This window comes from Mauremys mutica, chromosome 8 (genome assembly GCF_020497125.1).
Source record: "Mauremys mutica isolate MM-2020 ecotype Southern chromosome 8, ASM2049712v1, whole genome shotgun sequence".
Classification (NCBI taxonomy): Eukaryota; Metazoa; Chordata; order Testudines; family Geoemydidae; genus Mauremys; species Mauremys mutica.
Genome location: NC_059079.1, coordinates 66,320,857 through 66,344,015, shown reverse-complemented (window position 1 = coordinate 66,344,015; position 23,159 = coordinate 66,320,857). Strand labels below are relative to the sequence as shown.

The 23,159-nt window shown below is 51.0% G+C and overlaps 2 protein-coding genes across 23 annotated transcripts in view; one reads left to right on the top strand and one right to left on the bottom strand.

Moving 5' to 3' along the window:
- Window positions 1-1,473, top strand: part of LOC123376123 (myomegalin-like) — a 159,515-nt gene extending 158,042 nt beyond the window's left edge. For 14 of the 21 annotated variants that reach the window (XM_045027896.1, XM_045027895.1, XM_045027880.1 and 11 more), the window contains one exon: window positions 291-1,472. In XM_045027896.1, coding sequence (XP_044883831.1) covers window positions 291-433 — 143 coding nt within the window. In that variant the 3' untranslated portion in view covers window positions 434-1,472. Of the gene's footprint in view, window positions 1-290 lie in introns of all 21 variants that reach the window. The other 7 variants (XM_045027893.1, XM_045027890.1, XM_045027892.1 and 4 more) reach the window with 1 other exon arrangement.
- A 460-nt stretch (window positions 1,474-1,933) lies between these two features.
- PRKAB2 (protein kinase AMP-activated non-catalytic subunit beta 2) lies at window positions 1,934-22,059 on the bottom strand. Of its 2 annotated transcripts, none has more exons than XM_045027902.1 (8): window positions 21,625-22,059; window positions 16,771-16,949; window positions 15,744-15,910; window positions 14,446-14,539; window positions 12,385-12,505; window positions 8,104-8,237; window positions 7,209-7,277; window positions 1,934-4,908 (listed from the first exon to the last, which is right to left on the bottom strand). In XM_045027902.1, the coding sequence occupies exons 2-8, from the start codon at window positions 16,930-16,932 to the stop codon at window positions 4,831-4,833; spliced, it is 825 nt and encodes a 274-aa protein (XP_044883837.1). In that variant the 5' UTR covers window positions 16,933-16,949; window positions 21,625-22,059; the 3' UTR covers window positions 1,934-4,830. The 2 variants fall into 2 exon arrangements, with proteins under 2 accessions (XP_044883837.1, XP_044883836.1); XM_045027901.1 differs by having other exon boundaries at window positions 21,708-22,058.
- Window positions 22,060-23,159: the final 1,100 nt, after the last annotated feature.

Sequence of the window (23,159 nt, the reverse complement as noted above, 5' to 3'; positions counted from 1 at the left end):
ATTAACGGCTGGGGGCTGCTTGGGGAAGCACAGTCAGCCTGCAGGAGTGTCCCAGGTACGGCTTTGGAGGCTCCCCTTGTCCCTGCCCTCCGTCCAGTCTGGTGCCCCTTCCTCTTGTGCCCATGATGCTGCAGCAGGCCCAGTGCTGCTAGCTGCTACAGTGGTGCTGGTTTGCCATGCCAGCCTTTCTGGGCTCCCAGCCCCCAGTGGCATGAGGGTGGGGGAGGAGGGGTTAGTGGCTGATGGCTGACTGCTCCTCATCCTCAGCCTGGCTTGTGCTTTCTCTCCAGGGGAAATCTCCGCGGGCTTGTCCCAGCACCCGAGCCGTGTGATCCCGGCCCACCAGGAGCACAGAAGGAAGAGGAGCCGCCCAGACACCCTAAAATGGCAGGACCAGAGCTGGCCCTGCTTTGTCCACCTTCCCAGCTCCTGATCACCAAGCCTGGCTGAAACAGCTCCTGGGCAGGGCTCAGCAAGAACTGCTGTGCCCCCACAGCGAGCCCATGCTGGGTGCGTGGCTCTGGCACTGAACCCCTCTGCATGGAAGCTAGCCGTAGACTGCATTAGGCTTGGCCCCTGGGCTCGCACCAGCCTTGTCTGGTACTACACTGCCAGGGAGCCCTGCTCGTTTGATTAATCACCCTTAAACTGCTAGGAACTGTAGCCAGGGTAACTGGTGAAGCTGCTTTCCCAGTGATCTCACCATCCCCTAGCATGGCCCATCATCCTGCTGCCACGCTCTCTGCTGTGGAACCTCACAGCCATGCATGTGCGTTAGACCGGTACTCTGCTACCGCCCGTGCCAGGGAGATAGGGCAGGTGGCCTCCAGCCAGCTGCTAAGTCCATGCAAGCAGCAGACTGTGCAGGTGGCTGCTCGAGTGGCCTGCAGCATCTTGCTTGTGAGCTGGTTTCCTCCCGCACAGGGTTATTGATGCAGCTGTAACGTAGGGGTGGGTAGGCTCCATCCACCCTGCTCTGGGAAAAATGAGCCCTGGAGAGCAGCACTTGTTTCTGCTGCTTGCCAATACAGCATGGCTTTGCCTGCAAGTCCTTCATGCTGGAACCAGTGCATTGCAGGGAGGTCAGGCAACTTTCACCCTTCTCTGCCGGGACCTTCACCCATTTGTTTGGTGATAAGCAATTTCTGAGGCAACATGACCAAAGTGTCAAATCCCTGTAAGCCAGAGCTGAACTGTTGCTGCCCCCTAGGGGCACTGATGGGAGACACACTGAGCTTAGGCCTGCTTTGGGGGGAAACCATTTGTAAAGCGGCATTGGAAAGGCCCTCAGCTTGGCCAGCCTTGACGGGGGTGAGGCTCTGCTGTAGGCTATGTATATAGTGACTGAGTGTAACCCAGGGGGGAGTGATGGGGCCCTGGACTAAGGCAGGCCTCCCATGGGGCCAACGTGGCTCTAACGTTGGGAAGAAATGAAGTTGTAAGAAATGCAGGACTCCCTCCTGGAGGGGGCCCCCAATAAACTTTTTTTGCCTATTGGCTACTGTAGTCCTTTGCCTCCAAGGACCCTAATAGTGGCAGGTCAGCACTGCTGGCCTCCCCCCATCCCCAGGACCCAGGCTGCTCCCACAGTGCAGGCTGCTGAGAGGCAGGCAGCCTCACCAAGCCATTCCCAGGGGGAGGGGGTGCACTACCCTCACTGTAACAAGGACACCAGTGGGAAGAGCTGGCTGGCTGGCTTTCCCCTGCAGTGACCTGCCCTCCCATGAGCCTGGCCTCCCTGCAGCACCTCAGTAAGGCCATGCTCAGAGGAAGGGGGGGGGGGCACGTGCGTCACAGGGGCAGCCCCCAGCCCGGATACTGGACACACCCAGGGGCCAGCCATCTCAAACCACACAAATGGCTGGCCTGGGTCCTCAGTGCAGCCCCTTCCTTGGCATGCAGACACGGCCAAACACAGATGAGGTCCCACCGCCTCGGTAACAAACTTTATTAGTCACATTGCTTGGGCCAAAGCCTTAGCCTGGCTTTATGAGTTACATCAAATCAGCAAGGGAGCCTGGCACCTGTGGTGCCCTTTCTACCCCCAAATCCAGGCCTGTAGCCCCATCCCAGGGACAGCAGCAAGGAGCTGCCCTTGCCTCAGTGCTGACTGCCGGAGCAGTAGGCCAAACCCTGGGCACAAGAGCCCCCAGGTCCAAGAACCCCCTCACCACAGCCGTTGTGTTCAGCAGTAAACAGCTGTGCAGGCTGTTATCCGAAAGGGCTGGCTGAGGCTACCCTCACCCCCTCCAGCATTACTAGCCCTGTGCATCTGCTGCAGCTCCCATGGGAGAGCACAGCCGTGAGCTACAGCACAGGCACCCACAGCAGAACCAGCAGGGCTTCCTGGGGCTTTTGCACCTGCTGCTTCTGCAGGGCAGGACAGGGGCCAGTGGGTGCCTTCAGCTTGATGCTGGGGATTCCACCATCCCTGCACAGGATGCAGGGAACTGAAGTGCAGCCCCCAGCTGTGCAGCACGGTGTGATCCACTCACTGCCTTCCTTTGCTGGGCTCCAGCCCTGGGCCAGGACAAGGGGCTCAGCTGCTTCCCCCTCACAGCAGGCTGAGCTCTCCCAAGTGTGTGACCCAAGCACCAGGAGACCTGCCCCTCTTCACCCCCCTGCCTCCAGGACCGGGGACTGTGAGGGGCTGGCAATGGGAGCCAGTGCCCAGCATGTCCTGGTCCAAGCCCTTTCCTTTAGCTGAGCCCCAACGCCTGGCCGCAGAGCCACGCTCACCAGGCAGGCAGGCAAGCGGCCACAGCACCCAGACTCTGGGCTTTCCACCTTAGAGGCAGCAGTCCCATAGGGCGTGGCAGCATTGCCTCAGCTTGGCCCTCTGCTCCTCACAGGGACGGTTAGCAGGGAGCAAGCTGACCCTCTGGCTCTTGGCATGGTCTGAGGCACCCGGCACCTCTCCTACATGATAGAGGCACCAGCCCTAACAATGGCAGGAGCCTCTGCTGTGCGAGTCATGCTAACAGCTCTAGCCGGGCCCCGCAGCACAGAGAGCAGTAACTAATCCACAGCCTAGAGCCAGTGCCTGCCCTTCCCAGTGCTGGAGCAGTGCCAGGCTGACCTGTCAGCAAGCCCTCAGGGCCGAGTCCTCCCCACACCAACAGGGAAGAGGGCAGCTGCCCCAGAAGGACGGGCTTGGCCCTGCCTCCTTTTCACCTCCGAGCAGAAATTTCCCTCTTGGTCAGTGAGCACCATGGTCATGCTGGTTTCACTGGGCTGGGCCGAAGCTGCTGCTGCTTGTCCAGTTTGGCCTCCCACCCAGGCAGCCGTCTGCTCAGCTCCAGGCATCTGCAGCCCGTCCAGGGTCCAGCGGAGCATGCACAGCCGTGTTCATCTCGCCATCGCACAGCGCAACCCCCGCCCCCGCAGGCACTCCGGCAGGATGGGGAGCCAGTGCTCTCCTTGTGCCTGGTAAAGTGCAATTGCATACAATGGCAATGCCCCCTCCCCACCCGCAAGCTAAGAGCTGAACCTGGCAGAGGCTTAGCCCAAAGGACTTGCGACAGTGGCACTCACTAAACATTCCTCAGGACAAGTGACCCAGGAAGGCTGAGCTCAGCCACTAGTGCTCCCCCCACAGAGAAGGGCTGCAGAGCCAGTGAGCGCTGCGGAGCCCAGCCTGAGGCAATGGCAGAACCTTGCACTGAGACCCTGAGAAAGCTCTTAGCCAAGACAGAACCAGCCACTTCAGTGCACTGGGGCAGGAGACTTTGTCATCTCAACAGTGAGATCAGCTACCAGGCCAAGAACCCCAGTGCATGTGAGAGCCCCCTGCCCAGACAGAGCAGCCCTGGCAGCTGCTGGGCAAGCTGGGAGACCAGGCACTAGCACTGCAGTTCTTCCCACAAAATACCCAGACTGGTGAGAGCTGGTGCAAAGGCCAGTGACGCGGCAGGAGCCTTTCCCTTGCCCCACACAGGCGCTGGAGCAGGCCCACAGCAGGAGAGAGAGAACACCCAGCCTCTAAGTGACAGACATCTCAGCAGCTCAGGCTCTTCCTCTCAGACAGTAGGGGCGCTAATTGCTCCATCACAGCAGCAGTTTCTATGCTGCACTGGCCAGGGGAGGGCAGCACGGAGCCATTTTGCTGTGGCCTAAACCTGGGAAATTCTCACCTCTTGGCCCCACAGAAGTCCAGGCTCAGCATGCTGGAGCCTAGGCCCACAGCTCAAGCTGAATGCTGGGGGTGTCGATGCCTGAGGCGGGCAGGATAGAGAGTGTGAGTGTGAGTGTTGGTTGGGACCAACCCTCCAATGCAGTGAGTGTGGGTGGTGGTGGGGGAAACGACTAACCCTGGTCTCTGCTCAGGGGAGCCATGTGCACATTCCAGTCCCGTCAGCTGAGCGCAGGGGGTAGGAAGCCAGCCCAGGCCTGCAGAGCTCAGGTGCAGACACCCCCTGCACTCTGCCCTGAAGCAGGCCATTCTAGAGAGCCTTGGCATGGTGTACACAGGGAGAGTGACATGGCTCTGCCCCACCACAGGCACTGGCCAAAGCCCTTACAAGCAGAGGGGCTGGGGAAGAGCTTCCCTGCTGTGACTCCCTCATGGGGAGCCAGGCTGGCAGGCAATAGACCAAGCCAGGGAACTCAGCAAAGCCAGAGGCCCCCAAAGAGGGAGGCTATGAAAGGGTCAAATCAAATCTCACCAACAGAATACAGAGGGAATAGCTCAGACACCCAGCAGGGCTGGGCTCATCCCCTTCCACCCCTGCCACATTCAGCTAGAGCCAACCACCAGTTCTTTGTAGGCCTGTCGCCTAGTGCGTGCAGACAACATGGCATTCCTCGTGTGCTACGCGGTGAGACACACGATCAGATGGGCTTGTACAGCAGAGTGGTGACATACTTCTTCTTGTAGCGATGAGTGGCACTGAGCACCATCACGCCGTCCTGCAAGAGAACACAGCAGAGTGTTAGTGGTGCGGATCATAGATGCACCACGGCCCCAGGATACTTCACAGTGTCGGCACAGTTACACTGATGTAGTAAGGGGAAGGGAGGGAGAGAGAGCTCCTAGCCAAGATCTGAGATGAGGAGAGTCACTGAGACAAAGAACAGGGAGCTGTTGCTAGCACCAGCAGCTGCAGAGACTGCTCTTGTGCGGGCTGGACTGCGGGAAGGCAGAGAGAAAGGTCAGTGCTAGAGGAGCAGAGGAATCCGAGAGCAGCACAGAAAGACAAGCAGAGACAAGGCCCTGGAGGTAAATTCCAAGCTAGATCCTGACGGCCATGCAAGGAAGCTGTGGATGACAGGAGGGCCTGGTAGCAGTGCTCTGGGCAAGATGGAAGGCAGCAGCAGCATCTGGCACTAGAGCTGTCCGAAGTTTTCCAACAAAAACTCCACGTTCTGGGAAAATGCCAATCAGCACAGCGAGTCTGGCTGAATCTGTTACCGATTTAACTAAACACAGGCAGGTCTCCCTACCTCCCCATAGGGGGTGCAAAGGCAGAGCGCCAGGCTGCTCTGCCTCCCCTGCAAGCTCCGGTGAGGGTGGGACAGACAAGACCCTCCCCTGAGAGCTGCCCAAAACATTCTGCATCGGTTCATCCCAAATGGAGTCTCCAGAAATACCTTTTCTGACTGGCTCTGTTCAGCACATCCTGCACTTTGCGGCGGGGACTACAGGTATCAATGGAAGTGACAGCGAAGCACAGCACCTGCAGGCTGCAATGAGCAGGGGCCAACGGGCAACTGGGACCAGTGGGAGGGGCTGGGGAGTTCAGGAAGACAGCAGAGCCCATGTGAGTCTGAGCTGGGCAGGCAGACAGAGCAGTGTTTGAAGGTGCTGCTCTTGCCCCAGAGAAGCGCTGTTCTCAGAGACATTAGTGAAAACATTCCCCAAGGCCAGCAGGGAGCAGTCAGGGCCTTCCAGCCCTTTCACCCCCAGCCACCCAGAGTGACGGCAGAGCCCCCGGCCCAGCTGCCTCGCCTCCTCCTATGGCACAGCAACAGCAGCTAGGCCAGCCCACAGGGACAGACTTTGGGATGCCAAAGCCGCACGTACCTCACCATCAATCCCAGAGGGAGCCTGGCAGCTTCCTGCTCTGCCTCAGTCACTCAGCTCTGGGCTGGCACTCTGCCTGTTTGCCAATTTCTGTACTGCCACGGGGGAGGGGGTGGGGGAAGTGTCTGCCCATTAAACGCACCCATTAAATTAACCTGTAATTAACATCACATTCCCTTTGGCTGGTGGGCAGATGCCAGATACCCCAGAAGCGCCATAACTCAGGCTGCGATGAGATTTGTATGTAAACAGGATTCAGTTACACACTCTGAAAAGTGGATTTTAATAGGAAGGACAGAGTAGAACAAGGTTACAGACCAATGTGGAATGAGGGAGCCAGGCTGGAACTGGACTAGGCAGTAGGCTAGGGAGCCCCAGTGCCTCTCCAGCTCCCACAGTCCTATACCCTGGTCCACCTTGAACCACTAAAGTTTGCCAGTGCCAACTGCTTCGGTGCCCCCTTGGCTGCCTCAACCAGGGGGCTTTTTACCACAATCTGTAGCCCACTTAACCCTTCTTTTTGTCCTATGACTGCAGGAATATTAATGGGCCACTCTACCTGGTATGGTCCCTTACAATATGTGCTACCTATGCTAAACAATCTGTTCCACCTTGCATTTAGCGGCGACGCTCAGAGTACCTTTCCCAGCCCTGAAGAAGAGCTCTGGAGCAGGGGTAGGCAACCTATGGCATGCATGCCGAAGGTGGAACACAAGGCGATTTTCAGTGGCACTCACACTGCCCGGATCCTGGCCACTGGTCCGGGGGGCTCTGCATTTTAATTTAATTTTAAATGAAGCTTCTTAAAACATTAAAACCCTTATTTACTTTACATACAACAATAGTTTAGTTATATATTATAGACTTCTAGAAAGAGACCTTCTAAAAACGTTAAAATGTATTACTGGCACGCGAAACCTTAAATCAGAGTGAATAAATGAAGACTCGGCACAGCACTTCTGAAAGGTTGCTGATCCCTGCTCTGGAGTATGTCTACACAGCAAAGACAAACCTGTGGCCAGTCCCGTTGTAGCTGGCTCAGGCTGCGCATCTGTTTCATTGCTGCATAGACTTCCAGGCCACACATCACAACACCCCGTAGCAGCAAGGGAAGATCATAAAGGCAGTAGCCTCTCTTAGGCCCTCAGAGGTGAAGCAGGTAACTCACCGTGTGACCATCACTTACCTTAATGGAGAGTGCATAGAGGTGGTTGAGCATGACATGGTTGGGCTCCGGTAGAAGAGCTGGGTCACACTGGAACAAGGAGAAGGGTCAGTCTACAGAGGCAAATGGGACCTGGGAGCAGCAGCCACAGACAGGCTCTCCTGGCGGAAACAACTCACAAATACCACCCCAGGCCATTCTAGGGTGTGCGCGGATCAGTCATTTCAGTGGACGTTAGACTTACGCTCTGGATTTTAGCCATGTTCTACTGACTAGAGCAAGGATGGAGCCCAGGCTTTGCACCAGAGAGAGCAAGGAGCCAACAGAGAGCAGAGGTACAGCCTGCTTTGACCAGCACACAGCGAGGGCTGTGTGCTTGGATCGAGATGGGAGTATTGCAGCGGTTCTCAAATGGTGGGTCAGGACCCCAAAGTGGGTCGCAACCCCATTTTAATGGGGTCACCAGGGCTGGCATTGGACTTGCTGGGGCCAAAGCCCAAGCCCCATCACCTTAGGTGGCGGGGCTCAGTTTACGGGCTCCCCACCTGGGGTTAAAGCCCTTGGGCTTTACCCCCCCAGCCCGGGGTAGCTGGGCTCTGGCTTGCCCCCCCCCGCCGGGGCAGCAGGGCTCAGGCTTCGGTCCCCCGTCCTGGGGGTCGTGTAGTAATTTTTGTTGTCAGAAGGTGGTTGCGGTGCAATGAAGTCTGAGAACCCCTGGAGTACTGCATGCTGAGATCCATGATGCTCTCAGGCCATACAGGTAGGAGGAGTGCAGCAGGACATGTTGTAGAACTCTGTGGGGCACCCTCTGGCCACCTTTGCTCTTACTGCAGAGCCTGTTAGCACTCAGCCCAAACTCCCCTGCTTGCTCCACACCCAGCTACGTGCCCACTCAGCGGGAGAGGCTGCTACTCACAGAGATGTTGGTGTCCTTGTTGAGAATGACTTGGAGGAGGTGAGGAGGGAGGATGGGTGGAGATTTGAAGCGCTCCTCCGGTCGATACACATACATTTCCTGACCATAGAGTCCTGGCGGGGAGCTAGACAGGTCTACAAAATACCAAGGAGATATGAAGTAAAGTGTCAACTAGAGGGACCCAGCAGGGTCTTTCCAGCACTGGCTTCTTTAATTAACCCTAGATTGGCACTGGGCTGCAAGTCCAAGAGAGCAGATGTGTGCAACAGAATATCTCAGCTCCATAGCCTTGGCAACACCTTCTGCAAGCAGTGGCTTCCAAAGGCGATACATCTAGGTGCCAAGACCACACTAAGGGGTTATTTGAGAGTCACACTGCACTGTCTTATTTCCCACTCTAGCACAAGCCTCTGTATATAACGGTGTTTTTCAAATTGTGGGTCGCGGCACACAAGGCACTGGGTTGACTTGCTCTGGGTCAGCACCACCAACCGGGACATTAAAAGTCCCGTCGGCAGTGCTGCCCAGCTGAGGCAGGCTAGTCCCTAGCTGTTCTGACACTGTGCTGTGCCCTGGAAGCAGCCAGCAGTGGGTCCGGCTTCTAGGCAGGGGGGCTATGGGGCTCTGCACGCTACTCCTGCCCTGAGCACCGGCTCAGCACTCCCATTGGCCGGGGGATGTGGCGGAGGGGTGGTGCCTGTGGGCGAGAGTCGCACTACCACCTAGGAACCAGACCTGCTGCTGGTTGCTTCCAGGGTGCAGCGCAGTCCACGGTGCCAGGACAGGCGGGAAGCCTGCCTTAGCCTTCCACTGCGTCACTGACTGGGACCCGCCAGCAGCAAGTTTGCACCCCAACGCTGCGCCTCAATTCCCTGCCCCAGCCCTGAGCCCTCCCAAATCCAGAGCCCTCCCTGCACCTCAACCACCTGCCCCAGCCCAGAGCCCTGACCCCCCTCCCACACCTCAACTCCCTGCCCCAGTCCTGAGCCCCCCCAAACCCGGAACCCCTTCCTGCACCCCAAGCCCTTCATCTCTGGCCCCATGCCAGAGCCTGCACCCCCAGTCCAGAGCCCTGAGCCCCTCCTACATCCCAAACCCCATTGGGTCACAGGCATCAACAGTTTTCTTCAACTGAATCCCCAGAAAAAAAAGTTTGAAAACCACTGCTGTATAAGATGTATCAGCAGCAGCAGAGGGGCTTCTCAAATGATCTACATGGTTCGCTGCTACAGGACTCCCTGATGCATGACTGAACTACCAGTCAGCGATTCCAGGTCAACCTAGCACAGCTGGCATCTGGGGAGGTAACCTAGTCATCTTTGCTGCAACGTGAGCAGAAAGAAAGAAAGTGGAAGGTTTTCTACACAGCTTACTACTAGAACAATTAACTCTGATACTAAACTAGCCAGTTGCTTGCACAATGGAAGCTTCTGGTCCCAGCAGGTTGTAAGATGTATAGATGTCAAACATGCCTTGAATATATATTGATAATAGGTTATTACAGCCCTCTCTCTGCTTGCCTAACTAGGAAGCAATCACCCTTTTCTCCCTCGTCTCCACAGCGACCAGGATTACCACCATGCACCCCTATGCACATCCCAAACTGGAGCCTCCTCATGGAGCAATAGAGCATGGGAATCAATACGCACATCACCACAGGGGGACATCTTGTTGGGAGCTTCAATCAAACTAAAGGTTGAATTGCACAATTCCCAGGAAAAGAGAGTTCCTAGACATGAAATTCTCATGATTTGCATGTGGTGAGAACTCCCATCTAATTGGAAATTAAGAACCGGAGATGAGTGTAGAACACACATTGAAATCAGCTAGGAAGCTTGTGACCAAAAAAGTAGATAACTCACCAAGGTGTAACTTTGGAATATTAAATGAAATAGCTTAAAGAAGGAGAAATTCCATTTAATAGTCTGGGTTAGTACAGAAATGCACTATTTGAAATGAATCAAACAAAGAGCCTCCGATAAGAAAGAGATTGAAGATATTTGTTATACACAGACACCACCTACTGGATACCAACAGAGGCAGAGAAACCAAGAGCTGAAATCTGAGCGCAAAGACTGGCCCGTATAGCTAAGTACCGGTGATGGACCTCCTTCAAAGTCATTCTAATTACCAAAAAAGAACAGGAATACTTGTGGCACCTTAGAGACTAACAAATTTATTTCAGCATAAGCTTTCGTGGGCTACAGCCCACTTCTTCGGACGTGGGCCACGAAAGCTTATGCTGAAATAAATTTGTTAGTCTCTAAGGTGCCACAAGTACTCCTGTTCTTTTTGCGGATACAGTCTAACACGGCTGCTCCTCTGAAACCATTCCAATTACCTTTTGGTCCCCAAGGAAATCCCAATTTGTCAAAGAGGCCATGAAATTGTATAAAAGATCCTTGGGTCCTGATTCTGTCACCTCAGATCTGCTTAGGTTTCATCAGGAGAAGTTCCAGTCGCAAGACTGAGGTCCCAGTTATACTGGTATGCTCTGAATATGAGATTTGGACATTGAACTATAACCTATGAACTATTTCTAAAAGAACTCTTTGCAACTATGAAGCTCACCATCTCTGCTATGAATCTGCACCTCAATGAATTGAAGTCATGTCTGTATGTATGTTGATCTTTTAACCATACTCTCTTGTTTTTTAATCAATTTTAGTTTAGTTAGTAAGAATTGGCTGTAGTGTGTATTTGGGTAAGATCTGAAACATTCATTAACCTGGGAGGTAATGTGTCCAATCCTTTGGGATTGGTAGAACCTTTTCTTTTATATGATGAAATAAAATTTACAGAAATTTTCATCATATCTGACGTGGGAACCTGGATGGAGGCTTGAGGCTGGGTCACTTTAAGGGAACTGTGTTGTTTGGACTTCGGAGTAACCAGTAAGGTAATAAAGAAGCTGTTCTATGCTGGGTTGGTGAATCTAAGTATTGGAATATCCGCCAGCTTTTTGGGATTTGGCTGCCCCATTTTTTGCAGCTCACCCTAATTGAGTGACAATAGCTGGCCCCCACTAGGACCCCAGTCATAGTACCCAAAGCTCACTGTACCCTGTAGACAGTTTCCCCCACGCCCCTCTCCAGGGTTACAGGACAAAGCAAAGCAGTTGACTAAACCCACAAAGAAGCTGCAGAATCCAGAAGCACTACGGACACTCAGACCAGCAGCATGAAAAAGTCTCCCCCTGATCCCAGGATTATGGACTAAGAAGTCATGAGGTTGTATTTCAGGGACTGTATTTCTTTCTGCTCATTAGCATAAATAACAGAGTTACCTTGTTGGGGCCACATTCTTTTTAGTGAGACCTCAAGTAACTATATTTTGGCATTTAACTAACTAATGTTTTATGTATATTCTCCTTTGTCAACTCCACAAATTGGCCCAAGAGACTTAAAACAACTTCAGGCAATTGTTCTTGATATTTTAAACTAGTACCCCTCATACCAAACAATTCCAATAGCCGTGACCACGGTGTGCCCTAGGACTAGTGCACCCGTACTCCTTGGAGAAGTCCCAGAAGCATGATCATGTATTACAGGGACTAAAGACTTGATAACTGATGATTGTCAGTAAATGTAAGAAGAAATCTTGGTGATTTGTACTGTTCCTTGGTATAGCTACAGGCCCTCGCACTGGTTTATGTTAATTACATGACTGCATGCGTATTTTGTGTTCAGTACATGCCTAAATTATTGCTTGTACCTACAGTTGGTCAATAAACTATTGATTGTCCATTTATGTGGTTCTGGGTGAATTAGTAAACTGTCCAAGGTAAAAGTGATAAAAGTAGTAAACCAGTGCTCCCCGGACTCACTAAAAAGGGGTTATCCTAATTAAATTCCATTCCAACATTGGCTAGAACACTTAAAATTGGCAAATCTAGCATGTTAGATTTCAGTTTTAAAAAACTCTGGCACCTCAGTGCCTTCACACAACTGACCCCCATTCACACTTACAAGGCTCAGATCAGACAACTAAATCACTCACACTTACAAGGCACTCAGACAGCAAGCTCTTCAGAGAGGGGACATTAGTGTGTGCATTGCACAACACTGGGTCCTTGGGCAATGGTGCAATATAACAACAAACACTACTCCTCACAGCTGTGTGTCAGGCACCCACCCAGCTGTCAGCTGGAGTTCCAACTCAAGGGGCTCAATCCCCTTCAGTGCAATCAGTGTCATAGGAGCTTTGAGCAAGTCTCGAAGGAGGAAAGGGGCACGTGTCACAGTCAATGTCAGCACGCACTGAGAGCCATGAGAAATGTACCTCGACACGAAGTCTCTGAGCTCTCCAGAGAATCCACCTTTAATGCATCAAATACCTCGAAGTCAGACTTCTTGACGTGAATCAGATTGTTAATGGTGCCCATTTGGCTGGTGACCACAGGCTGAAATGAAAAGTGAAGACAGTGACCTACCTACATCCTCTTCCCACTGACACAATCACACTCACAGGGCTTGGCTACACTTGCAAGTTAGAGCACATTAAAGCAGTCCCAGGCGCCCTAACTCCTGAGGTGTCCACACTGGCAAGGCACGTAGAGCACCTGAACACTGCAGCTGGAGCGCTCCTGGTAATCCACCTCCACGAGAAGCATAAAGCTTGCTGCGCCCTAGCTGAAACGCCCAGGCATCAGTGTGGACGAGGTGTTGCATTACTGCACTGTGACTGGCCTCCAGAAATGTCCCATAATCCCCTGAAGTCAAGTGGCCACTCTTCTCATTGTTTTGAAATCGGCTGCAGGCATGCAGATATCCCCTTTCAAAGCTCTGTTTCTGACAGCCTGCATGCTTATCTGCTCTGGGACAAAGCAAACCATTAAGTGGAATGCTGCTGTTGTGGGAGGAGGGGGGAGAGGAAGAGGGGGAAGGTCTGCTGCTGTCTGAATTTACAAGATAGCATGCTGACACGCTCTCTGCCCCCCAAAACACACTGTCTCTCCCCAGACATATACACAACACACTCCCTGTCACACTTCACCCTCCCACATTTAAAAAGCATGTTGCAGCCACTTGCACCCTGGGATAGCTACCACAATGCACTGCTCTTTGTGGCATTGCAAGAGCTGCTAATGTGGCCACGCCAGTGCGCTTGCAGCTGACAGTGTAAACACATGGCAGCGTTTTCCGAAGACAGGTTTAACTACCAGCACTCTACATCCGCAAGCGTGGCCAAGCCCACACTTTTCCCAGCCCTCTCTCCCGCACCTGCACATGGACAATCACACATCTCCATTTATCTATCCCCCTGCTACAGTAGCACATACGCCACCCATCTGTGTCAAACCAAGAGGCAGAGGTAGAGCAGATAAACCACAAGAGCTGCCCAAGGCTCAAGAGACACTATGTTGAAGAATGCCCTGCTAGACTCTGGGATACAGAAGTTTCAGACTCTTATCTGAACACAGGCTCACAGGCACGCCTCATTAGCATTTTCTCACTGTTCACACCCATTCGTTTCCAATGACTCTCAATTTTGGGCAATCTATGCAACTCCACCCCCACACTCTGCTTTAATAATCCTCTTCTGTAGGCCCATCCTCCTACCTGCAGGAAACTAGATTACTATGCTTGTCAGGTTGCCCCTTTATCAGCTGCAGGCATCACATCTGAGCGAGGAGATTAAGGGAACCAGATGCCCTAGTCTGGCTGGTTATACTGAAATTGGCTTAAAGGAATTCTGGTCCCCAGCTGCCTCTTTTAACACTGTTGAGGGTCACCAGATGATGTTCTAAGTAGGATTACATGGTCTGTTTGAGCATAGAGCTAGGCCCCGGGAGGAATAAGTCAGTGGAACTGGTATCTTATTTCCCATCCCTACCCCTCCTCACCCCACAATGCCCACCAATCCCTTCCTGATCTCTGCATCTCCACCCAGACAATGTTAAAGAAAAAAATGCCTTAATTTTCATTTAAAACCTAGACCGCTGCATGAGGGAGTCAAGGCCATAGAGAGGAATCAGCTGTAAAGCTAGTCCTGGGAAGCAAGGGCCTGGGACATGGAATCAAGCGATGGAGGCAGAGAGGCTCACAGAGCTATTCCATTAGCTACATGCACAGAAATGCTTATGGGGTGAAACAGCCACAACATGTTACCAGAATATAGGGAGGGGCAATCAGTGCCGCACCAACCAAAGCAGGGGGAGGGCTGCTGGTGCTGTACAATCCTAGCCAAGGGGACAAAATGTTACAAGGGAAGCAGGGAGGAGAGGCTGAACCAGCCTAGGGCATGGGGTGCACACTGCATATCCGCAGTGCTGAGGCAGCATACTGAGCCTAAGAGGAGCACTCACTGAATCTCTGGGGAGAGAAAACAGATGAGAGTTACCTCGGAAGGGTCATGAACCCACTGGCCATCCACAAAAAACTTGTATTGGTGCTCGCCCTCGGGCAGGTCCAGAATAGCAACAAAGTCATTGTGGCTGAAAGGAGAGAGAGGAGAACAGGACACAGTGTTGTTACAGAAACAGCATCACAGAGGTTGCTCTTCCACAGGGTCACCGGACACAGCACCAGTCCTAGATAGTTTGAGCCTGAGTCTAGTGCCTGAGTTCATCTCACACAGTACTGCTTTGGATAGCACAGACAGAATTCCTGCAGACACAATTAACCTTCCCAGACTACTGTACCCCTTTCAGGTGTCTGATTTTCCTTGAGTACCCCCAAGTTTCACCTCACAAAAATGACTTGCTTACAAAATTCAGACATAAAAATACACAAGTGTCACAGCACACTGTTACCGAAAAATTGCTTACATTCTCAGTTTTACATACAATTATAAAATAAATTAATTGGAATATAAATATTGTACTTACATTTCTGTGTACAGTATATAGCAGTAGAAACAAGTCATTGTCTGTATGAAATTTTAGTTTGCACTGACTTCACTAGTGCTTTTTATGTAGCCTGTTGTGCAACTAGACAAATATCTACATGAGTTGATGTACCCCCTGGAAGACCTCTGCATACCCTCAGGGATACGTGTACCCCTGGTTGAGAACCACTGTGCTAAGCTAAGAGAGACACTGCATCGAGAGACATCTCAACACATCACAGACCAGTCCTATCCCACTCACACCCACCCACCCACATCTGTCCCATGCTATCCCTGTACATTCACACACAACCTGAATCAACATCACACACTGGACTGCCACAAGCAGTCTCATAATTCCACTGGCAGATATGCTTGGAATTTGCTTGGATATTTAAGGATCTGTAGTTCCATGTTGACACCAAAATCACCTGCCCAGATTAGTATAGAACTGGGAAAGTTAGCAAGTTTTTGTTACCAAGACTAAGCCCTTGAATTAACTGAACTGATTTATTACTTCTTGAAGACAGCAACATCTCAAAAGGAGTTCAGTTTTTGACACTGTAGACGTTATTACCAGCTTTATTTCACTTGCTGTAATTTTGTTGTTTTTCAAAGCTATTTTGGCTAATAAAACCATAATAATTCGCGAGTCAGTACTTCAGCTAAGGAACACGGAACCAAAGAACAGTGAGAAATCTAGTAGAGGGAAGTGGTTAAATAATTTATGTAACCAATGTGTTTTATATCACTCCTCTTCCTCAAGTTATTGTGACTTGCATATGCAAAGGCTTCCCAGAGAGAGGAAATACCTTTTGATGAGTGGGATCTTGGCACTCCAGTTGTTGAAGGACCCAGAGATGAAGACCTCCTTGCCTCCATCAGCCCAGCGAATGACAGTGGGACGAGCCTGCTGTGAAGGCTTTACTGACTCTTCCAGATCATGCTGCCATGACATAAACTCCTTCTCCCCAGCAAGCTGCATGAAGAAAACAAGAGCCATCCTACCGCCTAGCCAACGTGCAGATACAGCAGGGATCAGGGCTGGCTCTCCAGTCACATTGTTCTCCCATAGCCCTTCAGCACACATCAGAGCAGGAGCAGCATGGATTTTCCAGCTCCACAATGCATCACAGATTACCCAATTGTTGTCCACCCACTCCCCTCCACTTGGCATCTACTCCAGTGCTTTGACTTCCTCTCTGCTTCGCTCCTCCTCTCCATTGCCATCACCAACAATGTCTGTGTCCAAGTCACAAGACCCCTTTTGCAACATCATGGAGCTAGGCAATTACACAGCTCTCCTTGTTGTAGTATCCAAATGCCTCTAGTCTCACCTTCCTTGATCTATGCACTACCTTCAATATGAGGATGACTCCCTTCTCCCCTAGACTCTGGAGTCTAAGATGCAGAACTGCAGCTGGCATTACATTATTATTGCTCCACTTCAGACAACGGAGCTAAGAGAATTTAATCCAGCTGAGGACGTGCCCGAGTCATTTCCTGGCTTGTCTGTCCAAGCCAAACGACAGCCTGTGTGTTGTGTCCTCTTCTCACTCCATTCTCTGGACTTTCTTCTAAATGGGCCCCTTTTCCTGATACCCTTTGACTAGGGGCGTTCTGTACACACTGTATCACCCCTAGGAATTGACTGTAGTGAGGTTTATTGTACACACCGTAGGGTAATTAGGCACTTCCAAATAAAAACAAACAAACCCCACAAATGTCTGACTCAGATCTGCTAGAAAGTGAGCTCAGCAGAGCTGCCAATATGGTGACCTGCATCTTTGGTTATGATTCTGTAAGGATGGGGAATGGGACAGAGAGGCCAGTCCATACCTTGGAGTCAAGGGTGCTGAAAACATTGGGGTCATCAGTGCTGCCCACCATGATCTTGTGGGGATGATCCTTCGTGGAATGGGTGCTACTGGCTCCATCAGAGCGGTGAGATTTGGAGCCATGACGTTCCCCAGACAATCGATCGCTGGTGGTGTTTCCCATGGCAGCTCTGCACCTGACTGAAGGAGAGGGAAGAAAACACAATGCCCCAGTGCCCACTACACACCCACAGGTGGGAAGGGAGAGCTCTTGGTTTTCCAACCCCCCATGTCAGCGTAGATTGATTTCAATCCATCATTTATGTTTTCCAAGCAACAAGACACCTCTGCCTAATTAATTATTTGCATGATGATTAGTGGAATTTCCAGCCAGCATGCTAGAATAGTTTTGCATTAATTGAAAATAATTATGTACCACACCCAGAGATGTATTTTTAGAGCATCTTTCACCCTGAAGGATTCCAAAGGGCTTTGCAGAGCACTCAAGAAACCCTACACCCAGCAAGAAAACACAGCCACCCAGAGTGAAGGTGGCAGCTGTTTGAGAGCCCCTAGCAACACTTCTCATTATAAACTGTTATGCAGGGAAGAAGAATCCTGTGCCTAATTGAAATGACAGGGAGACTTTAAGGAGACAGAATGGAATTACCCAGGATGGAATTTGGCCAGGGCACTGGAGCGAACACTATGGTTCCTATGAGAAGCTTTACTATAAAAGGATGGGGATGCTGCTACAGCATGGGCATTTACTAATCATTTACCAGTCACACCAACATCAGTTTCAGGACAGCAGCTGAACCACAGCAAAAGGCTGTTTGCCCTGGTCATAATAAATGTAGCTGAAGCACTGAATGATCAGAAGTCTCTAGCTAGCCATCTAGATACAATTTGTTAAAGTGGGAAACCTGATTCTGGCTGCAACAGCCTCTTCTGCAGGTGGATATTGGCCTGCGTTATTCACTGAGGTAAGTTAATTCAAATGTGAGACACCTACTTAGAAGAAATAAAATAGAAAGGACTGGCTATATTGTACCAAACAAAAAAAAAAACCACATTGTGACGCTCTGTACCTCAGAGGAACACTGCACCCCCATGTTCATCCTTATAATATGATGGCCTGGTATCCAATGCAAAGTTTGTCATGTTGGATGTCTTTGGAAGGCTCATGATGCACTGAGCATTGTTGTTATAGTAATCTTATAGGTTGTAATTTCATGTATGTAGTTATGAGGCTGAAAATGTGTCCTCAGGGCTTAAAACAAGCCCAGGCAAAACTCTCCAGGAGCAGAGGGGCAGTTCACACCTCAAAGCACTTATGAGACAAACCCAGCCCAGCCTCACAGGAACAAAGGACACTGGCCTAGGCAACAAAGAGTGAGTCACCCTCCTTCCCTTGGTCAGTTTGGAACTACGATTAGGTAATGCTCACCTGACCCTGAAAGGGGGGGGGGCAGCGCGGGCGCAAAGTCAAGAGGGGAAAGAAAGAACATGATAAAAGGGAGAGATGCTTGCCGTGCTCGCTCTCTTCCACCTCCATCTACAGACACAACCACCAAGCAACTGAAACGCTTACCTAAGGGGACAGCCTGGCTTGAGGGTACCCCACAGGAAGGAATTCCCATGTGCGCCTTCCTGGGATTTCAAAGGGGTTCTGCCCTTGGGTGGTGGCAGCATTTACCAATCCAAGGTCAGAGAGAAGCTGTAACCTTAGGAGTTTAATACAAGCCTGGAGTGGCCAGTATTAAATTTTAGAATCCTTGTGGGACTCCACCTTCTGCACTCGAAGTGCCAGAGTGGGGAATCAGCCTTGACAGTAGTTAATAAATTTGTTTGTTTATTCTACCTGAAGCAGTGCATTTGGGTTGAAGCAGTCAGAGATGCCCTTGGGATAACTAGCCTTTGTTAAATTGATCAACTTATATAAGCTTGCAGCGTTGAGCAGACATAACTGGACACTGCAAGATGGAAGTTCCTAGGGTTGTGTCTGAAACCGGAGATTTTGGCTAGTGTCATTCGGTTGCACAGTCCAAGCAGCAGCTGGCCAAAAGTGCTCACTCACGTAGCTGGGAGCAGCTTACATGCTAGAGGCTGTGCACGAACAGCCTGGGAGTGGGGGTTCTCACAGCAGAGCAGGGTAAGGCTGGCTCCCTGAATGGAGGACTGGAGTTACTTAGCAGATCACCAGTCCAGATAACACCACGGGAATGTCTCACACATCTTCTTGTAAGAAGCACAGCAGGCTCAGCAAGTTGCATAGATCTCTTCTGTTCTCTCACATTTATCACACAGATTCCCAACAGCTAATTACTACAGAATTTTTGTTTTACCTAGTTAATTTTACAGTGCCATTCACATGCCTTGAATACTACTATGCTGACAATCATATACCTGCAGAATAAGTCATGGGGACAGCAAGCAAGGAATATTATTATTGGTGTTACTCTAGTGAATAGCTGCTTTCCCCCCAAAATTAAAAACTTCACTATTTGGAGAGAGCTTTGCATAAAAGACAAAGTTACACACTGACACTGGAGTTTGAAGAGAGGCTACATGTATCTTTTTTTTTTTTAATCTTTTAATTTCTTTACAAAGGAAAAAACTCCCAACCTATTTACTATGTAGTGTTATAGAAAGTGACAAGTTACACACGAACACTGACATTATCATCAGCTTTAAGAGACTTAGCTGAGTCACTGTACAGAGCAAGTGAATTTTGTTACCTACATAGCTGGTAAACAACAATTACATGACTTGACGTAACAAACAATAACCTATAAACAAGCAGCAGTGAGAGAACAAAGAACTGTAGTCAAACACAGGTCAAGTCAATTCAGGGACAAGCAACTGCAATAGGATATTGTACACAGAAGCAATATGCACTGGCCATGTTCCAGCATCCTAGGAGCACGCCGCTCAGACATTAACTCTCATTACAAAGCTTTTAAAGGGGGGGGGCAAACCAAAAAGCCAATCAATTAATTGCAGTTTAGGGAGAAATTCTAGTCTCTCCAGGATTAAGACTGAAGCAAGACTTTCACCAAACTAGATTTTGACAGTAACTTTGCCAAATCTATCTAATCTACTGGAAATTTCACAGGAATTAATTTATAGGAAGGCAGAATTTTTCAGGAGATACAGGGTCCAGGATGGAAATGTTTTGGAGTTATGCAGAGTCAAAAAAAAAACAACAAACCATTCAGATTAGTAAAGCCACATTTGTTCTAACAGTCTGTCCAACCCTTCTTTGTTATTAATAGTCTCTACAACAACTGCCTCCAGCCTGTTTTGGTGAGGACTATTTAGTTCTCAAGCGCTGTTTTCAGGTATTTACAGTATAAGGATATTTCTTGGTGTTCTGAACACATACCAACTTCAGGGATCTAGGAAGCACACGTAGCCCTGACTTGCACTTTATAAAGCTCAAACAGAGGACAAGCCTGTGCAGAGTTCCTAAGTAAACCTCTACCCCGTTATAACGCCACCCGATATAACACAAATTCAGATATAACGTGGTCAAATCAAGTTTGATATAACGCGGTTTCACTTATAAGGCGGTAAGAATATTTGGCTCCCGAGGACAGCGTTATATTGAGGTAGAGGTGTATGTCCTGAATTCTATTTCCACCTCTTCCCCTGACTAGTCCTAACACTATTTACCCTTATGTACCACTTTACAAACACTATTTACTTAGGACTCACAATAGTGCCCAGAAGTAGATAAATGAATCTTTTATAGAGCACCAGTTGCTGTGTTAAATATAAAGGTTCACTACCATGACTCACAATTACCAGAAAGGGATGACTCAGAAAGCTTAAGGCCAACATTTCCAGACATATCAACTGTGGCCTTGTCTAGACTAGAAAGGGTTTGCTAGTATAACTATACAGGTACAGTTATACTGGCCAGTCTTGCTAGGATAAGCTGCCCTAGGAGGAGTTCTTTTGTTGCTATAGCTTATAGTGATTCCTCAAATGAAACATGTTATACTTTCAAAAGGACTTTTTGGTCTGTATAACGGCATCTACTCAAGACTTTTGCCAGCCTAACTATATCAGCAAAACAAACTAAAACCACCACACCCCTGACTGACACAGCTATGCCAACAAAACTTTGAAGGCCTACGTTTGGGTTCCTAATTTGAAACATGGCTGGATTCTCAGATACTGAGCACCTGCAGCTCCCAGAAGCATCTGTGCAAGTGCAGCACTTCTGAAAGTCAGGCTCAAGGTATCTCAGTCTGAGCAACCAAAAGTAGCAGGAGGTGGTTGCAGCACTGTCCCACCCCATTCACACACCTACCTGCCCCTTTACCCGCTACAGATGGAGGAACTTCCTTCCATTTACCTGCTTATATGACCCCCATCACACTGGTATCTAAGCAGCACAAGCACTCAGGAGACCTGGGTTCAAGTCCCAGTTCTGCCAAAGGCCTGCCGGGTGACCTCGGGCAAGTCGCTTCCCCACTCTCTGCCTCAGTTTCCCCATCTGTAAAAGCTACTGACCACTTTTGTAAAGTGCTTTGAGATGATGAAGAACGCTACATAAAGGCTAAGGATTGTTATTATTGAGCTTATCCCCCTGTGAGGTGAGGAAAGGCAACTCCAGGTGGGGCATGGAGGCCCAGAGAGACTGACGGACGCCCCAGATCATACACCCAGTCTGTAGTAGAGCAGGGAATTGATTCTTATCTCAAGCCAACCTCCCTCCTCCAGGCCTGGCCACCAGGGAGGTGAGGGGCGGCTCCCCGTTCTGCGCCTAAGGAGCTAATGCTCCTGTCTGCAATGTGACACCCCGGGGGCCTGTTCCCACCCCACCAACATGGGGAGCGCGCGGGGGGGGGGGGTTCCCACCTACCCCCGGGCACAGCAGCTTCACAGCCGCCCGCTAACGCCAACGGGGCGCCGGAGACAGCCCCAGGGGCCCGGTTCCCCCAGTACCTGGCCTCGGCTCGGCCTCCGCCCGCTCTCCTCTAAAATGGCGAGATGCCCCCGAGCCGGCGACGGCCGGCAGCCACTCTATGGCCGGGCTGGGAGACGCTCTGTCCGACTCCGCCGGCTCCTCTATGGCCAGGGAGGACGCGCGGCTTGGCTCTGCGCCGATAACCTTGGACCCCCGCCCGCGCCGCTTCTTGGAACGGACGCTCTATCTGCGCGGGCGGGGCGTCTCTATGGCTCTATGAGGGCGGGGAGAGCAGGGAGCGAGGGCGGCGCTGGAGGGGAAAGACTTTCGTAGTCCGCCCTCGGGGCAACCGCCATCTCCTTGGAGTCTTCAGCCACATTGCAAATCCTGGCAGATGGCAGCCATCTTTACTAGGGCCGGGGTGGCCGCCCTGTACTTTGGAGGCGCTCGCGGGAAAGGGCGGCCATCTTAACCGAGGGCAACTTGGCTTCACCCCTATTGAAAATAATGGGTGAGGTGACTAACGGGCAATGGCGGCCATTGCGGTTAAGGGAAGAGTCTCAGCATTGAGGTCAGGGCGCTGCGGGCCAGGTGTGAGGGGACAGAGCCCCTGTCCACACCCGCACTGACCCGCTCCCTCAGCGCTGCCCTGGAATCACCCGCCCGGCTCTCAGTACAGTGTTTCTCTGGCCGATTGGTGTGAGCCATTGCCTTGGGGACGCTCTCATCAGACTAGATGGTGGCCGTCATCCCTCTGGGCCCTAGACGCTGTGCGCTGCTACAGCTCACAGTCCCCAGCACCACTGAGCACTTCGGGGCATCGTCCCCTCGGCTGAGACTTCCTCTCTCTTCCACCCCCGGCCCCCACTGGGAAGAGCGTGAGAAAATAGGTTTGGTAGTGTGCCCTGTAGGTCAACAGTGTCACCCTCTGCCACCCCCAGCAGGGAGCCATGTGTTCTAACACAGGGGAAACCTGCCTGAGATCGGCACCCCATCAGCCCCAGGTCCTCAGACTCACACGCCAAGGCAGCCAGCCGCCCAAAGAGGAGCTCTGTTTTGAGCTTGATGTGCACACCTTGATGTGCACTTGGAAATCAACCATAATCTGCGGCCTGTGAGAAGTTCCACTAAATGGACCCTTCTGGAAGAGGTGAAGTATGAGTGGTCTTCAAGTGCAATCCCCAAGAAAAGTTCATGGCAGTAACCAGTTCTGGAGGAAGAAGTGTGTGGCAAGGTTTGCATATAAGACTTATGGTCTCAACCTCCAGGACAGTCACAGATAGAAGAGTGCTCTTGGCCACTGCTGCTATGTGTGTATCTAGATGGAGCTGAGGATCCAGTAAGACCCTCAAAGCATGAACCTGTGTAACAATATAGGGAAGGTCACTCATTCTGGCATCTCCTCTTGTTGTTTCCCCATGGCCTACCCACATTAAACTCTTGGATCTGGATCAAGCCTCTGCCTGCCAGATAGCGCTTACCACAGATGG

What these genes read in the sequence shown, in the direction of transcription:
- PRKAB2 (XM_045027902.1), bottom strand. Translation starts at nt 16,932, where the DNA reads ATGGGAAACACCACCAGCGATCGATTGTCTGGGGAACGTCATGGCTCC. An exon ending in TCAGCACCCTTGACTCCAAG is followed by an intron (nt 15,911 to 16,770) that starts GTATGGACTGGC and finishes TTCTTCATGCAG; the next exon opens with CTTGCTGGGGAGAAGGAGTT. An exon ending in CTCAGAGACTTCGTGTCGAG is followed by an intron (nt 8,238 to 12,384) that starts GTACATTTCTCA and finishes GGTATTTTGTAG; the next exon opens with ACCTGTCTAGCTCCCCGCCA.